The sequence below is a fragment of the Saccostrea cucullata genome, unplaced genomic scaffold (assembly GCF_032062105.1).
Source record: "Saccostrea cucullata isolate Sc308-1 unplaced genomic scaffold, CSIRO_AGI_Scuc_v1 ctg76, whole genome shotgun sequence".
Taxonomy (NCBI): Eukaryota; Metazoa; Mollusca; class Bivalvia; order Ostreida; family Ostreidae; genus Saccostrea; species Saccostrea cuccullata.
Window position 1 is genome coordinate 36,310 of NW_026930419.1, and position 18,928 is coordinate 55,237.

Below are 18,928 nucleotides of genomic sequence, written 5' to 3' on the forward strand. Positions count from 1 at the left end.
CCTGTTTAATTAACTGAACTCCATATGAATTTCACACAATATTAACGATACTTCCTTTTAAACTCCATATTATTTATCTTTGTACTTGCCCTGTTAGCCAAATTCTCCTTTACACGAAAAGATCAATTCCCAAGTTACTTGATATTAACATATGACGTCATCGGTGGTAGATTTTTAATCAAAATGACTGACACAGCAAATCAAAATAAAAACATTTTATTTGTGTTTATTATTTACACGTTTCTATTCATTTTCTAGAGTTAAATTACATCTCTAAATAAAAATTTTACAAAGACTTGTGTTCTAAAATTGACGTCATCTTGCCTACTATGACGTCATAATGAAGCACTGATCTAGTCAAGGTAGAATATATTTTGTATGCTTCCTGATTACCTCTGCGACATATTGCAATGGAATTTTGTAAACAGATTTATCAAAAGAATAATCAAATCAAGCTCTATTTACGCACGAGTTATGCCCCTCCACTTAGAGAAATTCCAATTATTTGCATTTTCTATTCATTTACTTTAAAGAGTTTGAACATATATTGAAAAAAAAAATTCGGTATACAGATTCATCATAAGAATACAATACGTCATATTAAAGTTAAGTTTTCTTTTGGGTACAATCGAGCCATTTTTGACAAAATTAAACCCTTAATTCGGGCAATTTGGGTGAGGGGTATATAGGTGTTTTACAAACAACCCCTGTTGTATGATAAGTGTTCAACAGACTGGGACTGTATAGTTATCTATTCTCCTGAAAATTGGGAGGTGGTATTAACGAGATCAGGATCTCTATTCGTCTCTTCCTCCGTCCGTCCGTCCAGTGTCTTGTACTTAACCGAATGAATGGAATTTTCTATGTAAGGATTACGTGTATAATTGTAATGCGTTAAGCCTTATGTTTTCATATTTGTAAATCAAATAATCATCTTTGTAGCTTTCTTCATACTTGGTTTTCTGTAAGGTTTGTTGTCGATGATGTAAATGTCCCAGTGTGGATGTAGACCTATGCACGATCTCACGATGTCAGGTCTCGCCTGTCTCCTGTATCTCCAGAGCCACGTCACGTGATCTACAGTGTCATGTGTGTTTCCTCCACTTTTGAGATCCGTTAGAAATTCATCTAGTTCATCTTTACTGCTCTTAATTTTATTTTCTGGGATATTCACTGTGAAATAAAGTGAATAATTTAGATTATACATGTAAATGTACTTTATTATACATAGAAACATAATCTCAAACATGAACTTTTAATTTTCAATTGAATATAATTATTCAATTTTAATTTTATAAAAAAATATCTGTTGTCTTTTGCTGTTAATTACATAAATGTATCTGGCATTGATCAATATTTAAACGTATTAAAATTTCTACAGTAATGGTGATATTGGTAATATGAATTCAATATATTCGTTCGTTTAATGAAAACATTTTTTAAATAAACAACACTTCTTCACACTGACTTACATATCCGGGATATCTTATCATATATCTCCCTGTCCTCCATGGTGACGTGAGTCAGTATGTTCATCTGTAGACGGCGTATAAGTACACGATCACAACCAACACTACGGACACACTTCTCTCCTGGTTTTATGTTGTATCTGTGTAATCTCAGATTCACACTTGCTGTATCATAACTACTGTAAAAGAATATTACATCAAGGTGTTTTGATGCTATCCTATACATCGTTTCACTCTTTGTGTCCTCCGTTATCTTGTCCTGATTTTCCCAAAGGTAATCACGTGATTTCAGTCTGTCCAGAGTCTGTTGTGCTTCCTCACTTGTTACAGGATTCTCTTGACGGTACACTATCTGTCGTATCTCATTAAGCATGTCTAGCCACTCTGTGTCAGTGAAGTCAGGAGGACCGGAGTCAGAACACAGAAAACAGAATAACACCCACACTTCGTCATCAGTCAATGTGGAAAATCGATCTAAAATGTAATTGTGACTAATTATTCTTTAATTTTGATTAATCTATTAATAAGATCCGTCTTAAACAATTTTTCGTTTTTGTTCATAAAACAGAAATACTCTGAAAAATATATAATTTATGAATATTAACATAAGCATTGTTTTTCTAGTAAGCCAACAACGGTACCATTTTTGTGTATACTCACGCCTAGAAATTTACACAAAGAAATGTGCGCTAGCATAAGGTCAGAATAAGGCTACAAAGACGTATAAAATGCAACCAAATAGGGAATCGAGAAATTAAAATATTGAGTATATTTTTTATGCTTTAGGACATTGAAAATGTGAATATAAGGACGGTTTTAAAGTTACACTTGTAAGTGTGAATTATTGGTGTTTAATTCGCACGGACTTGCACGTGGGCATATTTCTCATGAAAAACATTCCTTAATTAAACTGGATAATAGAAATAAGATTGAAAGTATGCATCTGTCATCTTAATAATTAACTTTTAACCTTCTTAGTTTGGGGAAAAAATAGAAAATAAAAGCAAATGTCTGTCGACATGTCAATACGATTATATGGGAAATAAAGTTGATACCACACATAATGTCGCCTGCCTGGAGCAGTTGTTAGGTTTTTTTTTATTTGGAATGGCGAATAAAGGACTTGTTTCTAACGTAACAGATTCGAATCCCACTGAGGGACCCCGGGACCGGTAACAATCGATATTAGATTTAACGTAATCATTATATATTTAAAAAGAGTAAGGGAACCAACGTCAGTCCGAATTTACACAAGGTCAATCTTTCAAACACCCCTATGTATGCCTAAGTAAAATACCTTGCAGTTATAAGAATTAATGCCTTGAATCATTTAGCAACAATTACTCTTTAATTAAAATATCGTCAATTCATTTTAGAATCGTTTGCAAATCCAAGATCTTATCAATCAAGTGATGTGCATGGTCATCATCGTTTTTTCTAGAACAGGTTTGGTCAATCACTTTTCGCATTCTGGAGAATAGCCGGAGTAGCTATTCAAATCATAGAAGGTGTATGTTAGAACGCAAAATGTAATAACAACGCAAAATGTAATAAACGGGGCTTATTACATTTTAACGCAGAATATAATAACACAAAATGTAACATCACACATTGGAGGAGATCAATTCTAAATGTAACAATGCAAAACATATCAAATGATTTTTTAATTATTACATTTGTGTTGTTAGATTTTGCGTCGACATTTAACAAAAGCAAGAACACAAATGTGATAACACACTTTTTGGTCAGACAACCCATTTAAGTACAATTTTCAATAGAGTTGTGATAGAAGAAAGGAAAAAAAACAAAAGGAAAAAATTAACATACATTATACCCGTTCTAACATTTCATAGAATTTTACAATGTATCGATTTAATTAGCTCTACGTATTTCAATTCAGTTTAATAATTATATTATAGGTGTTGCAAATTAGAAACATACGTGTACGTTTCGCCTCGGGATCGTTGTTGGGGTGATGGGGTAATTTTGTTGACCAGTGTGCTTTTTTATACTCCCGCTTGAAAAATGGAAGGGTATTTAGTAATCGGTATGTCCGTCCGACCGTCTGTTACGCTTTGGTGTACCCATCTCTTATCCGCACTCCTCTCATACTACTGAGTGAAATTAAAAATAATAACTTTCACAGAATCTTTATTACATACTGTCATTGTGCAGCTCCTATTTATTTTTTTTTTAACACGTATTTTACGTATTCCGTAGCAAATCATGGACATTGCACTTCCATTATATTCTTACCAATTCCTCACTATCCAGTGCACGTTGACATTAATACCAAGTAAAACCTTGTGTTTGAATGTCCTCAATAAGTGAAATAATTCTTCAAGGAATGTGAAATTTCATGTAGTGAAACACTCCTTTGAGGTACGTAAAATCTCAATGAATGAAGTAATCCTCCGTTCAATCCCATTGAGTGAAATATTCTTTCAAGTAACGTTAAACAAAAGGTTATGATCAATTTATTTTGTATTTATGATATAAAAGAACAGGTACGTATTCGCTCTCCACATTGAAGTATGCCTTGGAAAACTGAAGGCAGTACCATCCTTTTTAAATCCTAGACAAACGCATTGCAGATATGTTTAATTTTCGTTCTTTCTATAGAATTTATCTAACAGTCATATTGGATGGCTTGTAAGCAATCGTTATTTGTTCTTGCCAAACGACACGATGAGAATGACCGGAGATTTATGGTAAAGATAGATTTGATGTTAATATGTTTGATGGATTGCATATTGAAATGGTAGCTTTCAAACTGCTTGGTGATTTGCATTCGCAAAAATATTTTTCTTAAAAATAAAATACCAATAAGAAATGCAAACAAAGCAGTGGTCATTCGCAAAAATTTGAAACGTAAAAATTAATCAACACCATTTTGACCCGAATTCGCAAAATAAAATCGACGTAAAAATATCCAGATTTACGGTATATATCTTAAATTAATTCAAACACACAATTTACTAAACTTCTATTTTTGCACCGACCTCCCACCCTCCCCCTCCTGGAAGTTGGGGATATTAATTTCGGTCTGCCCGTTCGTATTATAATTCTGTCCGTCTGTAACACGTTTGTTTCAAGCAATATCTCGAGAAGTCCTTGAGCTTTTACAGTGAAATAAAAAAAAAAAAACGTTGGGTCTAGGATGTTAATAGGGGAGTGTCCTGTCCATTAGCACCCGTGAGAATTATATGAAGATTTTTAAGAAGAAGCTTTATCGACCGACAAATTACGAACGGACATCCCCCTGGATTTATAATATGGCTATAAACCAGTGTATTTTAAAAGCTATATTAATTTTATTTTTCACAGCATACTGTATAATATATTGAACAAGAATTTTAAGGCTTTTGCAATTCACTTTTAGACCATAACTTCTTATTGTCTCGACAACCCTTCGTGAAGTATCCCTCCCCTTTCGACCCCTTCTAGATCTGCACATACTATTTCTTTTTATTTCATCCACCAGAATGACATTTTTAAAATTTTCCTTTCATTTCCTTCATTTCCCCTCTTGAATCCCTTCCCTTGTTTAAATGTCCATTGAAATGTATTGGAGCGTCACGTTAGCGACTACGACAAGACGTGGTTTTGAGGTATCTTGTAGGGATTTTATCTATCGAAATACCCCAAAAATTAAAGAATTCAATAATGCAACCGTGATTATACAATAGACTACAATGACTCATCCCCGTTTTTGGTTTCGTTCGTTCGAAAGATGTCGATGTTTCTCTATAGCAATATGAAGTTTACAGCCAATTTTATTTATATAACCGGTTCTACCCTATAACCTTAGAATAGATCAACCTAAATCACGTGTCTTGAATTTAAATCACAATAACATAAGTAAGGGTGAAAATCTCGTTTCCATGTAACGAATGCGTAGAATGATGTACGGCTAGAGATAAAGAATAAATAAATAAACATTAACTGACGATGTTCGTTCACCGTTAGTTCAGCGTGCGTTCCCGAAAATTGCTGGGAGAAACTTCCCCATTCACGGAAATTATATTTAATGTAGCCGTCTCTATAAAAACCTTCGTGTATTTACACTATACGCATTGAAATAATGTAAAATTACCGAGAATATCAACAGCGCACAGTTTGCTCCGGGCACTTTTTTCAAAACAGTAGAGACAATAGCTACATGTGTATAAAATATTATTAATAGTTAAGCGGATATCGTTGAACTTTTCAGATTTTCGAGGGGTGTGTGCATGTGATTGTTGTACATTTGTGAATATAAGTGCTTGACTGCGGCTCTGTAAGAGACCTATTTGTTACCGATTTAATAAGACTGTGAAATATTGATTAATGCATTCAAAAAGACAACTCAATTTTAGTCAGATCACGCTTATTTAGTTTTAAATTTCACATTTTCAAATTGCAATTATAGTTTGATCTGCATCTCAAGTGCAGTGAAACTGTGTGTCAAACTAGTCTATGACGTCATATCTGTCAGTACAACGAGATCAAGTTGGCTGTGGTTTTAAATTCGAATGGTGTTGTAATGACGTAAGTTACACAAAAATTCATATTTACAATAATTAAGAGAAATCACTACATGTATATGCAAAAGTGTATGAAAAAGAAATCATTTATTCTCCAAGATTCATTTGTGCAGTTTCACCGTCATAATCGATTTTCCGAAGCTCTGCATAAAATGATCTACCTTTGGCATTCCTTAACATAGCTGATATCTTAAAGTTTTTTTCGTTCAAGCGGATTTCGAGGTATCGAGAGTTGCCTGAATATGTATTTTCTTATATATTGGTCTACTTTGTTTTGTGAATTTTGCATATAACTATTTTCAATAAAATAATAAGCCACTTGCGGTTTACCCGACATGGTCATATTTAACGTAATCATATTGTTCGTGTAAAGGAATTTTGTTGAATTTGTATAGGTTTGCCCAAACGTTGTATGTATTGGAATCCCACAAAATACGATGTCACGGCCAATTTTCGACAAAAAAAGGTTAAAGGTACTTAAACACAGATATAAACTTAATATTCTCTTTATAATATCTCGACTTATATATATTTCAAAAGCATTTCACACAACAATTAATTAAAAGTCTTATTTCATTTAAAAGTTATTAAAACTTTAAATTTTTTGCCGGGTTTGATTGACACATCCTTGCATTTTCACAAATTTTAGCTTCATTTTTAATACTTTGGAAAGGTGGCAATTTTGATGTGTATTATCTGTGTCCAAAAACCTTTAAAACGAACATCTTGTTGTTATCTCCCCGATATAGATATATCATAATTGCATAATGCATCTCTAGGAATGTGTTTAATTTGATTTACCGGTATACAAATTTTAGAAATAAAAGCTTCTTTGAGCTTACGGAACATTAGAAAATATAAATTTATTTAATTTCTCTTCGTAAATAAATACTCACTTGATATCTTCGTCTTCCACTTGTTGTAATTGCCTACCCATTCTATAAGAGAGAAATTGTATCAAAAAGAGTAAACATCTATTTGAATTTGAATCTTGATATTGATTATTATCAAATATAAATATAATGTAACTTAAGGCTAAAACAATCCTTTCAGAATAATACGGGATCTAGAACGAATTATTTTTAAAACTAAAATTGTAGTTTCAGAAGTTAATTTTGGATTTAGTTTTTTACATGGAGGCTGCATACAGAGTATTTTGTAAAGTTCTATACTAATCCTAAAGTATATATTAAATTGGCCGTCATGAGTTTTATCACCATGCTAGGTAAAAATATTATACAATTATGGACTCTTTTGGTGTTGAATATGGTTTGTTACCAGAAAAATATTCATATTGACTGAGGCAAAGCCGAGGTCAATATGGATATTTTTCTGGTGAATAACAAACCATATTCAACACCAAAAGAGTCCATAATTGTTTTATAATATATATAGTTTGATTATGTAGTCGGGATTTGAATAAATAAGATATTGAATGCTGTATGACGACACCATTTTCATTTGCGATCTTCCATTGTTGAAAATAAAAAAATCTCCAGATTACTGTTTGTAACCTCTGTGTTTTCCTTTCCGAGTTTTGCTATGTGTAAGACGTCCAGATGTTAAAAAATAATCCTGAAATAAGTTTGGATAATTGTTTTTCTGCTCAAATACGTAGCTCGCTGCGGCCGTTGCAACCATTGCATGTTTACAACGTTGTTCTATGTTTTGATTGTGACGTCACAATGCCGTTGCACGTGTATTGACCCTCCCGTGAATACGGCCTAAAATCCGGTGAATATGTAGTGTTATGAACTGTTTGCGTGTGTATAGATTATATAGGGACTATAGATAGTTTATATACATGTAATAATAAGTAATTCTATAAAAGTTCAAAATCTAGCCTAACCTAAAATCAGCATTTTTTAGCAATATTCTTACAAACAAAGAAACATTGCCGGTTCCATGCAGGGGGAATAAGGAAGCATACAAAATATTCTTCCTTGGCTAAATCAGTGCTGCATTATGACGTCATAGTAGGCAAGATGGCGTCAATTTTAAAACACCAGTTTTTGTAATATTGGTATTTAAAGATGTAATTTAACTCTAGAAAATGATTAGAAACGTGTAAACATTAACAAAAATAAAATGTTTTTATTTTGTTATGCTGTAACAGTCATAATGATTGAAATCTACCACCGATGACGTCATATGTGTACATCAAGTAACTTGGAAATTGATCATGTCGTGTAAAGAGAATTTGGCTAAGACGGCATGTTCGAAGATACGTAAAATAGAGTTTAAAAGGAAATATCTTAAATATTGTGTTAAATTCATATGGAGTTCAATTAATTAAACAGGTGTGCTAATTTATTTTCATCGATTATATTCTCTTTCGAAGACAGTCAGCTATATTACGTATCCCGGTCGGCCTATCGTCCGTCATTCTTGACCAATAAATGCAACAGAACAACAATAAGCTGGATATTTCAAAACATACGATTTGTACAGATTGAAAGTTTGCGTTTTGACAAACATGAAAAGTGCTGCTAGAATCCCGAGTTAAGCATGGTTGTACGAAAAATCTCGATTCATATGTATAAAATTCAAAACAAAGGGTAAGGTTTCGTGCAAATGTGTGGAATAAATATTTTGCGGACAAGACAGTGGGATTCTAGCAGCACTTTTCAGACAAAATAGATATTTTTCAGCTATATTACATACTCAAAGAAATTATCAAACCCCGGGGTATTGTTGTTCTGTAAGCCTTTTTATATTAAGGAAAATTTTGCTATTAATAGAAGTCACGTGATGCCGTGGCTGTGATGCACGTCTTTGCGTTAGACACGCTTTTATCTGTATGCAATAGTAAATAACAGTTTATATTTATCAGTGGTTTTGGTAATTCATTAAACTAAATTTTCTTCAAAAAGTCTAAATTTCCCGAAAAATTACTTATATGATTCCTTAATATACCCGCGCAGTGAATGTTCAACCAAGCCTCTTTCGTTACTCCTCACTAAGATATTGACAGTAGTGAAGGAAAAACTTCAAGGGTACTGTGCAACTATATATTCAAGAAGTTGTGTGTATGTGAATCAGATGTGGATACTAGAAAAATCTTAAGAACTTTTGGACAAATTGAAATCACAAGATTTTACAAAAATCAACAGCTTAAAAGCGTAAGACTTTTCAACTTTAGACACAACAAATCCCGACGACAAATTAAAATCTAAGCTTTTTGATATCATTGACAGCTGCGTCTTCAATAAAAATAGAACTCGTAAATTTAATTACCTTGTCATTGGTCAATTGCAAAATTATTTTGTTAAAGCAGATTCTGATTGCACACAAAATTACTCTAAAGTTGACATCAAGAAGATGCTTGAGTTTCTGATTGACAATATCTATATGGATTTTGGACAACAGGTATTCCAGCAATTTATTTGAAACCCCATGGATACAAATTGCGCTACGTTATTAGAAAACTTTTATTTATAATCATATGACGAAGAATTTATGCAAAATCGTATGCGTGAAAAGAAATAAACACTTGTCGTTGTCTTCAATTCGACCTTCAGATATATCAACGACGGATTGTCAATTAACAATGGAAATTTCCATTCTTAAAAATTTACGTCGGTACGATATATCCTGGTGAGCTTGAGATAAAAGGTACCACAGAGTCTGACACTTCTGTGTCATATATTTGAATATTTTACTTGAAAAAGAAGCTAAAGGTAAACTAACAACCAAGCTATATGATAAACGCGATGACTTTAACTTTTCTATCGTCAACTTCACTTACTTATGCAGCAAAATACCTTCATCACCTGCATACGGAGTATACACTGAACCAATCTTCTAAGTGTTCGCCTAACATTTTTGAAGTGTTAAAGAACATAATTCATAAAAATAAATAAGTTCTTCAATTCTAAGTTAATGATGCATATTTAATTTAATAAATTTCATGTAAGTATCTCGTCAGAATTTTAAGCAAAGTGTCAAGGAAAAGATGTACCCTCAAAATAAATATTCACACTAAAAAAAAATTCGATTGAGTAAGACCCACCACTCGCTCTAATTATTACAAGAGAATCTTTATTATTGGATACGATGTACCCCTGAATAGGAGATTGACCCATCTGCTGCTACACCTACATGTACTGCATAGATCTTTCCAAACCATTGAAATTGTGATGCAGGCGGGGGGGGGGGAGGGGGGGGTTGACATTTCCTTTTACAATCCCAAATGAGTTCAATGGGATTCAGATCCGGGAATTTGACAGTGTATCGTCACACAAATGCCTTGTGGTCAATATCCTTGGGTGTTTAGCACGTTAATGTGTCGCTTTAAGGATGATTCAGACTGCTTGAGCTGATATACGACTGCCACGAGCACCGATTTCTTATCATTTAATTACGATTAAAATGATTTGTTTCCATGTTTTTAAGATTTTTTTCAGGACACTTTAACACTCTTTTAACCTGGTGTAAAGCGACATTTTCTCCTCAGAAGAAGGATATGGAAATAACGAACAGTATTCAATCTCAAAGTCCATTAAACAAATATACAAAATAAGAGCAGAGCAAACACGGACCTCCGAAACATCAGAGGTGGGATCAGGTGCCATGGAGGAGTGAGCATCCCCTGCCGACCGGTCACACCCGCCGTGTGCTCGTTGTCATAATCAGGCAATAACGGAAAAAATCCGTGGTCAATTCAGTGTATAAATAATGGACTAACAATTGGTATGAAAAACGTCAGTCAGCATTTCATTCAATGATAAATTGTACTTGCTGACAAGGTCATTGTATCGACCATAGAATTTACGAAATGATGACTTTAAACGAAGAAGATTTAGGTCACATCCGATGTGGTTAAATTTTTTTCAAAAACATTTAAATTGTGATAAATTAGTGATGATAAATGATCACAGCCTATAGAAAAATGTGTTTAAATGGGTTCTGATACCATTTGATAATTTTTAAAAGTAATATCAGGTACAATTAAGCACTAAAATAAATTTGGGTAAAACGTGGTGCAAAGATCGTCCAGATATCAACATTCCAATGGCTCAATCTTCTATTGCTATGGTCATTTTGCCAAAGTTTTGTGTGTGTGTGGTTTTTTTTTTTAGCAAAACCAGTTTTTAAAATTTGATAATGATCACAAAAAGATGCTTATTACACAAAACACATGCCGCAAAGTACAGATTAATGTTTTTAAGCTTCGTCAAGGAACATTGATTTTCATCGGTGAAATTGAATTTTCTTTCTACAATTGATGAGAAGACTCATTTGTTGTAATAATTTGAAATTATCATACCATTCTATAAAGTAGTTTTTTAAATAAAGACATTTTTTTAAGTGAACACTTAGAAGTATTGTTAAGTTATGTTATTTGTCATGTTATTTGATACGTAAGTACATGATTTGCGTATGAGGAATTTCTAAAAATAGGTAAATTATTGACAAGCAAGTTGATAAAACAAGAATATCGGTTATCTCGTTTAAAGTCATTATTTCGTTCTATGGTCGATACAATGACCTTGTCATCAAGTTATTATTGAGTCAAATGCTGACTGACGTTTTTCATAACAATTGTTAGTCCATTATTAATACACTGAATTGACGACGGATTTTCCCTCCGTTATTGCCTGATCATGAAAAGGAGCACACGGCGGGTGTGACCGGTTGGCAAGGGATGCTCACTCCTCCATGGCACATGATCTCACCTCTGATGTTTCTGAGGTACATGTTTGCTCTGCTCTTATTTTGTATTGTTTTATGGACTTTTAGATTGAAATACTGTACGTTATCTCCATATCCTTCACCTATAAAAAAACGCCCACATTTTAACTTATTTTCTGAATATATGATAAGTTTCACCACTCTTCTTATTAAAATATGTAATTTCTTTTGAATGATTTTATCGCTTTTTAAATTTTTGACACCAGAAAAATAACATTTGAGTACCGAAAGGTTAAATTATTCACTACTATGTAAAGTAATTTAAAACTCTTCTTGTCAAAATTTTAAATGTGACTTATTAAGATAAAAAAGACGGTGGTTGATCCAAAAATTCATTTTGATAAAAAAATGTTAAAAGAAAACGTCTTAAAAGAAAACTTCTTAAAAGGGTCGTACATGCATGAAATGCACCGTATGGTAAAAGACGGACCCCCATTTTTGTTTTGAATTTTTATGTAGCTAAATGTATGTGAGTTAAAGTAAACCTGACAAATAGTCCTCATTTCGTTTGATAAAATGAACCATCCTGTAAATCAGAGGAAATTTGACAGTAACAGTTCCAAAAAGCTCTATTTGATATCCATCGGATACCGATTAGATCTATATTATAGTTCAAATCAATTGAACTGACAAAATAAACGTCATATAAAAATTCTTTCTTCTCGAAAAATCTAAATTTGTATATTAAATTGTTTACAGACGGACGGACAGGCAAATAGAAGGACAGTTAGAAAAATTTCAAACAAATCGTAATCAGGAAAAGTCATATAAGCTTCAAGATCAGGTGAAACTACTAAAATCAGCATAAGAAACGATGCTTACTATCTTCTGTTTCACTTTTGAAAGCAGCCATTTTAACGTTAAGCTCCGTCTCCGAACCTAAAAATTCCATTTCTTCCATATCCTTGTAGGCTTTTATGTCTGTTTCTTTACCTTTTCCTGAATTCAAATTAAAATTATGTCATCATACACAGTTTATAATATTATAATATATAATAACTTTTTTTCTTCAATAGATACGTCTTGAGTATCTTTAAGGAATCACTGTCTAGTTTTGAGAGTATGCCAGGGCATCAACAATAGTGGGAAACATGGGATAATTTGCATAACGGGCGAAGCCCGTTATGCTAAATTTATCCCATGTTTCCCACTATTGTTGATGTCCCTGGCATACTCTCAAAACTAGACAGTGATTCCTTATATTTCCATTTCATTATGAAATAAAATTGTAGAGTTAGACTTTAAAAATGTAGACTAATAGATTTAAATTACACGAGGACTTCCATGCCAATTTGAATAGTCCTGGCACACTGACGTCAAACACAAAGGCAGCCGCACGAGATTTACATGCATATTTGGCCTCCTTAGCGTCAGACACAGAGACAGATGCGCACGAGATTTGCATGCGTATTAGGCCTCCTTAGCTGCTGACCTATCGACCTGCCTAATTTACATTTCAGCAGAGTTATCAAGAAATAAATTCCGACAATTTTCAAAGAGTTATCGCTGAGAAAAAAAATTAGGAATGGAAATATATGCAGTTCAATCTTTCCCTCTCCAATATTAGTAAAATTATGTTAAAGGTACTCTGATCCTCAGGTTTTGAACATCATGCATTTGACTAATTAAAAATGCTTACAAAAATTTCTCTGAATTCTGAAGTAATGTGTAAATACAAGTACCCATGATCATTTTTCAATCTTCATCGTTAAAGCTTATTACATTTTATAGTTAATATAAGTAAATTTCGTATTAATTTTCAGAAAATGTGAATTAAACATTTACTATGCATTTTCTTATCAAACATCGGTACAGTGTATTTATTTTATGGTTAGATGAAAAGAACATTGTCTCTATGTAAATATGCAGTTTAATAAAGCTTTTATAGGGGAAAAAGTCTTTTAATTTCTTTCTTAGAACTTCAAAGAACTTTGAAACACACTGAGAGTTATGACATGAAAATTGTTGAATGAAAAGTTTTAATTTTCAACCTTCATTTTGAGAGTACTGTATACATGGTTATTTTCGCCCCGTGTTATTTTCGCCCTTTCGCCGATTTAAATTCGCGCACGCCAGCTAGACTAGGGTGAAAGGGGCTTAAATTTCCCAGTCTACAGTATTTAAAATAAATAATAAATTGAAGACTTATCTTTCCTGACAGAGGATTTGAGTACCTTATATGTATATCATATTTCATTAAACTCATTGTGGGTATTTGCATTCAACTTCCAACTTAGTAATAAGAATACTTTTAAAGCCACGTATCTTACCATTCCTCTAACCTTGTGTACACAGTGTGCAAAAATACTCCAAAATATAAAAGCATTGTTTTTCGAAGTTAATTTTCCCTTCGAGTAAGCCAGATTAATTTTATTCGTGGATTTCTGCATCATTTAATTTTGACCTTGAATTCTTAAGTCTTATTTATAAGTTGTATTTGTTATCCTGAAAAAAGAAACTCTCTTTCTTACAAATATTTAAGTACGAGGATTATCAAAAGGTTCGTGAACTGGCGCTTTACAATAAACACTAAATAAGCTTTGTTATTGATATTTTTGGTAAACCGGAACATATTTATAATTAAGTTATTTTGAAATTTCTCTGCAATGTCATCCAATATATTTTCATTGCAATGTTACTCACAAGATAAAGCACACCCTTTAAGCCGGGTTTTATAGTGGCTTATAGGTCCTTAATGGTGGTTTAATGGTTGTCTTTTAGTCACCATTAAGCACCTTTAAGTAACATTTCCACCGCCATTTAGTTTCCATTAAGCTATCTCAAAGTCCTTAATGGGTGCTTAAATGTAGCTTAATGGTAGCTCAATGGTGGCTTACAGGTCCGTTATGGTAGGTTTTTGACAACCATTAAGCTACTATTAAGGGGGACTTACAGGTCGTGGCGGAATGCTTTAAGTAAGTCCCAAGTCTATAGAATATATAATTATAGCAAAATTTTTATCCATTACTTTTCTAATTTATCTGTATTACACACAAGAAGATCAATAGTAAAACCAATAGTTGAGTATGCCAGTGCAGCCTGGAATCCTTATTAAAAGTTAAAGGTGCTAACAAAACTAAGTGCCACTCAAGAAAAAATCTCTATGGCAGAAATACAAAACAAATGAAAAAGGGTATAATTTGGCGCTTTTCCTAGGAATTCACATTTCCTCAAATAGTAAAACTTTCGAAATGGTCCCCTAAAAAATTTGGTGGTAAACATTCGATTTTTTTTATATGAAAACAATAAATATAACAATTTGAATTAAATAACGAAAATTTTCAAATTGTCTTGGGTAGGAATAATTAGACTCGGTCTTGTTAATTTATATCTTACACGCTAAAATCGGAAGTTGTCATATTTTGAGGTTGTACCGACTACTATAGACGAAAATAGTGAATGAAAATATTTTTTATATAATAATGAAAATATAAAACCTGCAAAACATGAAATAGGAAATATGTAACTACATTGAAGGTATTATGTTTTAGTGCCTGTTCACCAACGTTCTGCTACATGCAACCCCTGGTAATCATCAATAATAGAAACAGGTTAGTTACCAATGAAGAAAAACAAAAAAATTGTTAGTCCATTATTAATACACTGAATTGACGACGGATTTTCCCTCCGTTATTGCCTGATCATGAAAAGGAGCACACGGCGGGTGTGACCGGTTGGCAAGGGATGCTCACTCCTCCATGGCACATGATCTCACCTCTGATGTTTCTGAGGTACATGTTTGCTCTGCTCTTATTTTGTATTGTTTTATGGACTTTGAGATTGAAATACTGTACGTTATCTCCATATCCTTCACCTATAAAAAAACGCCCACATTTTAAGTTATTTTCTGAATATATGATAAGTTTCACCACTCTTCTTATTAAAACATGCAATTTCTTTTGAATGATTTTATCGCTTTTTGAATTTTTGACACCAGAAAAATAACATTTGAGTACCGAAAGGTTAAATTATTCACTACTATGTAAAGTAATTTAAAACTCTTCTTGTCAAAATTTTAAATGTGACTTATTAAGATAAAAAAGACGGTGGTTGATCCAAAAATTCATTTTGATAAAAAAATGTTAAAAGAAAATGTCTTAAAAGAAAACTTCTTAAAAGGGTCGTACATGCATGAAATGCACCGTATGGTAAAAGACGGACCCCCATTTTTGTTTTGAATTTTTATGTAGCTACATGTATGTGAGTTAAAGTAAACCTGACAAATAGTCCTCATTTCATTTGATAAAATGAATCATCCTGTAAATCAGAGGAAATTTGACAGTGACAGTTCCAAAAAGCTCTATTTGATATCCATCGGATACCGATTAGATCTATATTATAGTTCAAATCAATTGAACTGACAAAATAAACGTCATATAAAAATTCTTTCTTCTCGAAAAATCTAAATTTGTATATTAAATTGTTTACAGACGGACGGACAGGCAAATAGAAGGACAGTTAGAAAAATTTCAAACAAATCGTAATCAGGAAAAGTCATATAAGCTTCAAGATCAGGTGCAACTACTAAAATCAGCATAAGAAACGATGCTTACTATCTTCTGTTTCACTTTTGAAAGCAGCCATTTTAACGTTATGCTCCGTCTCCGAACCTAAAAATTCCATTTCTTCCATATCCTTATAGGCTTTTATGTCTGTTTCTTTACCTTTTCCTGAATTCAAATTAAAATTATGTCATCATACACAGTTTATAATATTATAATATATAATAACTTTTTTTCTTCAATAAATACGTCTTGAGTATATTTAAGGAATCACTGTCTAGTTTTGAGAGTATGCCAGGGCATCAACAATAGTGGGAAACATGGGATAATTTGCATAACGGGCGAAGCTCGTTATGCTAAAATTATCCCATGTTTCCCACTATTGTTGATGTCCCTGGCATACTCTCAAAACTAGACAGTGATTCCTTATATTTCCATTTCATTATGAAATAAAATTGTAGAGTTAGACTTTAAAAATGTAGACTAATAGATTTAAATTACACGAGGACTTCCATACCAATTTGAATAGTCCTCGCACACTGACGTCAAACACAAAGGCAGCCGCACGAGATTTACATGCATATTTGGCCTCCTTAGCGTCAGACACAGAGACAGATGCGCACGAGATTTGCATGCGTATTAGGCCTCCTTAGCTGCTGACCTATCGACCTGCCTAATTTACATTTCGGCAGAATTATCAAGAAATAAATTTCGACAACTTTCAAAGAATTATCGCAGAGAAAAAAAAATTAGGAATGGAAATATATGAAGTTCAATCTTTCCCTCTCCAATATTAGTAAAATTATGTTAAAGGTACTCTGATCCTCAGGTTTTGAACATCATGCATTTGACTAATTAAAAATGCTTACAAAAATTTCTCTGAATTCTGAAGTAATGTGTTAATACAAGGACCCATGATCATTTTTCAATCTTCATCGTTAAAGCTTATTATATTTTATAGTTAATATAAGTAAATTTCGTATTAATTTTCAGAAAATGTGAATTAAACATTTACTATGCATTTCTTAACAAACATCGGTACAGTGTATTTATTTTATGGTTAGATGAAAAAAACATTGTCTCTATGTAAATATGCAGTTTAATAAAGCTTTTATAGGGGAAAAAGTCTTTTAATTTCTTTCTTAGAACTTCAAAGAACTTTGAAACACACTGAGAGTTATGACATGAAAATTGTTGAATGAAAAGTTTTAATTTTCAACCTTCATTTTGAGAGTACTGTATACATGGTTATTTTCGCCCCGTGTTATTTTCGCCCTTTCGCCGATTTAAATTCGCGCACGCCAGCTAGACTAGGGTGAAAGGGGCTTAAATTTCCCAGTCTACAGTATTTAAAATAAATAAAAAATTGAAGACTTATCTTTCCTGACAGAGGATTTGAGTACCTTATATGTATATCATATTTCATTAAACTCATTGTGGGTATTTGCATTCAACTTCCAACTTAGTAATAAGAATACTTTTAAAGCCACGTATCTTACCATTCCTCTAACCTTGTGTACACAGTGTGCAAAAATACTCCAAAATATAAAAGCATTGTTTTTCGAAGTTAATTTTCCTTTCGAGTAAGCCAGATTAATTTTATTCTTGGATTTCTGCATCATTTAATTTTGACCTTGAATTCTTAAGTCTTATTTATAAGTTGTATTTGTTATCCTGAAAAAAGAAACTCTCTTTCTTACAAATATTTAAATACGAGGATTATCAAAAGGTTCGTGAACTGGCGCTTTACAATAAACACTAAATAAGCTTTGTTATTGATATTTTTTGTAAACCGGAACATATTTATAATTAAGTTATTTTGAAATTTCTCTGCAATGTCATCCAATATATTTTCATTGCAATGTTACTCACAAGATAAAGCACACCCTTTAAGCCTGGTTTTATAGTGGCTTATAGGTCCTTAATGGTGGTTTAATGGTTGTCTTTTAGTCACCATTAAGCACCTTTAAGTAACATTTTCACCGCCATTTAGTTTCCATTAAGCTATCTCAAAGTCCTTAATGGGTGCTTAAATGTAGCTTAATGGTAGCTCAATTGTGGCTTACAGGTCCGTTATGGTAGGTTTTAGACAACCATTAAGCTACTATTAAGGGGGACTTACAGGTCGTGGCGGAATGCTTTAAGTAAGTCCCAAGTCTATAGAATATATAATTATAGCAAAATTTTTATCCATTACTTTTCTAATTTATCTGTATTACACACAAGAAGATCAATAGTAAAACCAATAGTTGAGTATGCCAGTGCAGCCTGGAATCCTTATTAAAAGTTAAAGGTGCTAACAAAACTAAGTGCCACTCAAGAAAAAATCTCTATGGCAGAAATACAAAACAAATGAAAAAGGGTATAATTTGGCGCTTTTCCTAGGAATTCACATTTCCTCAAATAGTAAAACTTTCGAAATGGTCCCCTAAAAAATTTGGTGGTAAACATTCGATTTTTTTTTATATGAAAACAATAAATATAACAATTTGAATTAAATAACGAAAATTTTCAAATTGTCTAGGGTAGGAATAATTAGACTCGGTCTTGTTAATTTATACCTTACACGCTAAAATCGGAAGTTGTCATATTTTGAGGTTGTACCGACTACTATAGACGAAAATAGTGAATGAAAATATTTTTTATATAATAATGAAAATATAAAACCTGCAAAACATGAAATAGGAAATATGTAACTACATTGAAGGTATTATGTTTTAGTGCCTGTTCACCAACG

At 32.6% G+C, this 18,928-nt stretch overlaps 1 protein-coding gene across 1 annotated transcript in view; it reads right to left on the bottom strand.

Moving 5' to 3' along the window:
* LOC134228503 (uncharacterized) overlaps positions 1 to 18,928 on the bottom strand; it is a 56,600-nt gene that overhangs the window by 4,233 nt on the left and 33,439 nt on the right. Inside the window, exons 8-12 of the mRNA XM_062710154.1 lie at positions 16,243 to 16,359; positions 12,512 to 12,628; positions 6,892 to 6,933; positions 1,473 to 1,943; positions 955 to 1,173 (exon numbers count right to left, since the gene is read on the bottom strand). Of these exons, the coding sequence (XP_062566138.1) occupies positions 955 to 1,173; positions 1,473 to 1,943; positions 6,892 to 6,933; positions 12,512 to 12,628; positions 16,243 to 16,359 (966 nt within the window). The remainder of the gene's footprint in view (positions 1 to 954; positions 1,174 to 1,472; positions 1,944 to 6,891; positions 6,934 to 12,511; positions 12,629 to 16,242; positions 16,360 to 18,928) is intronic.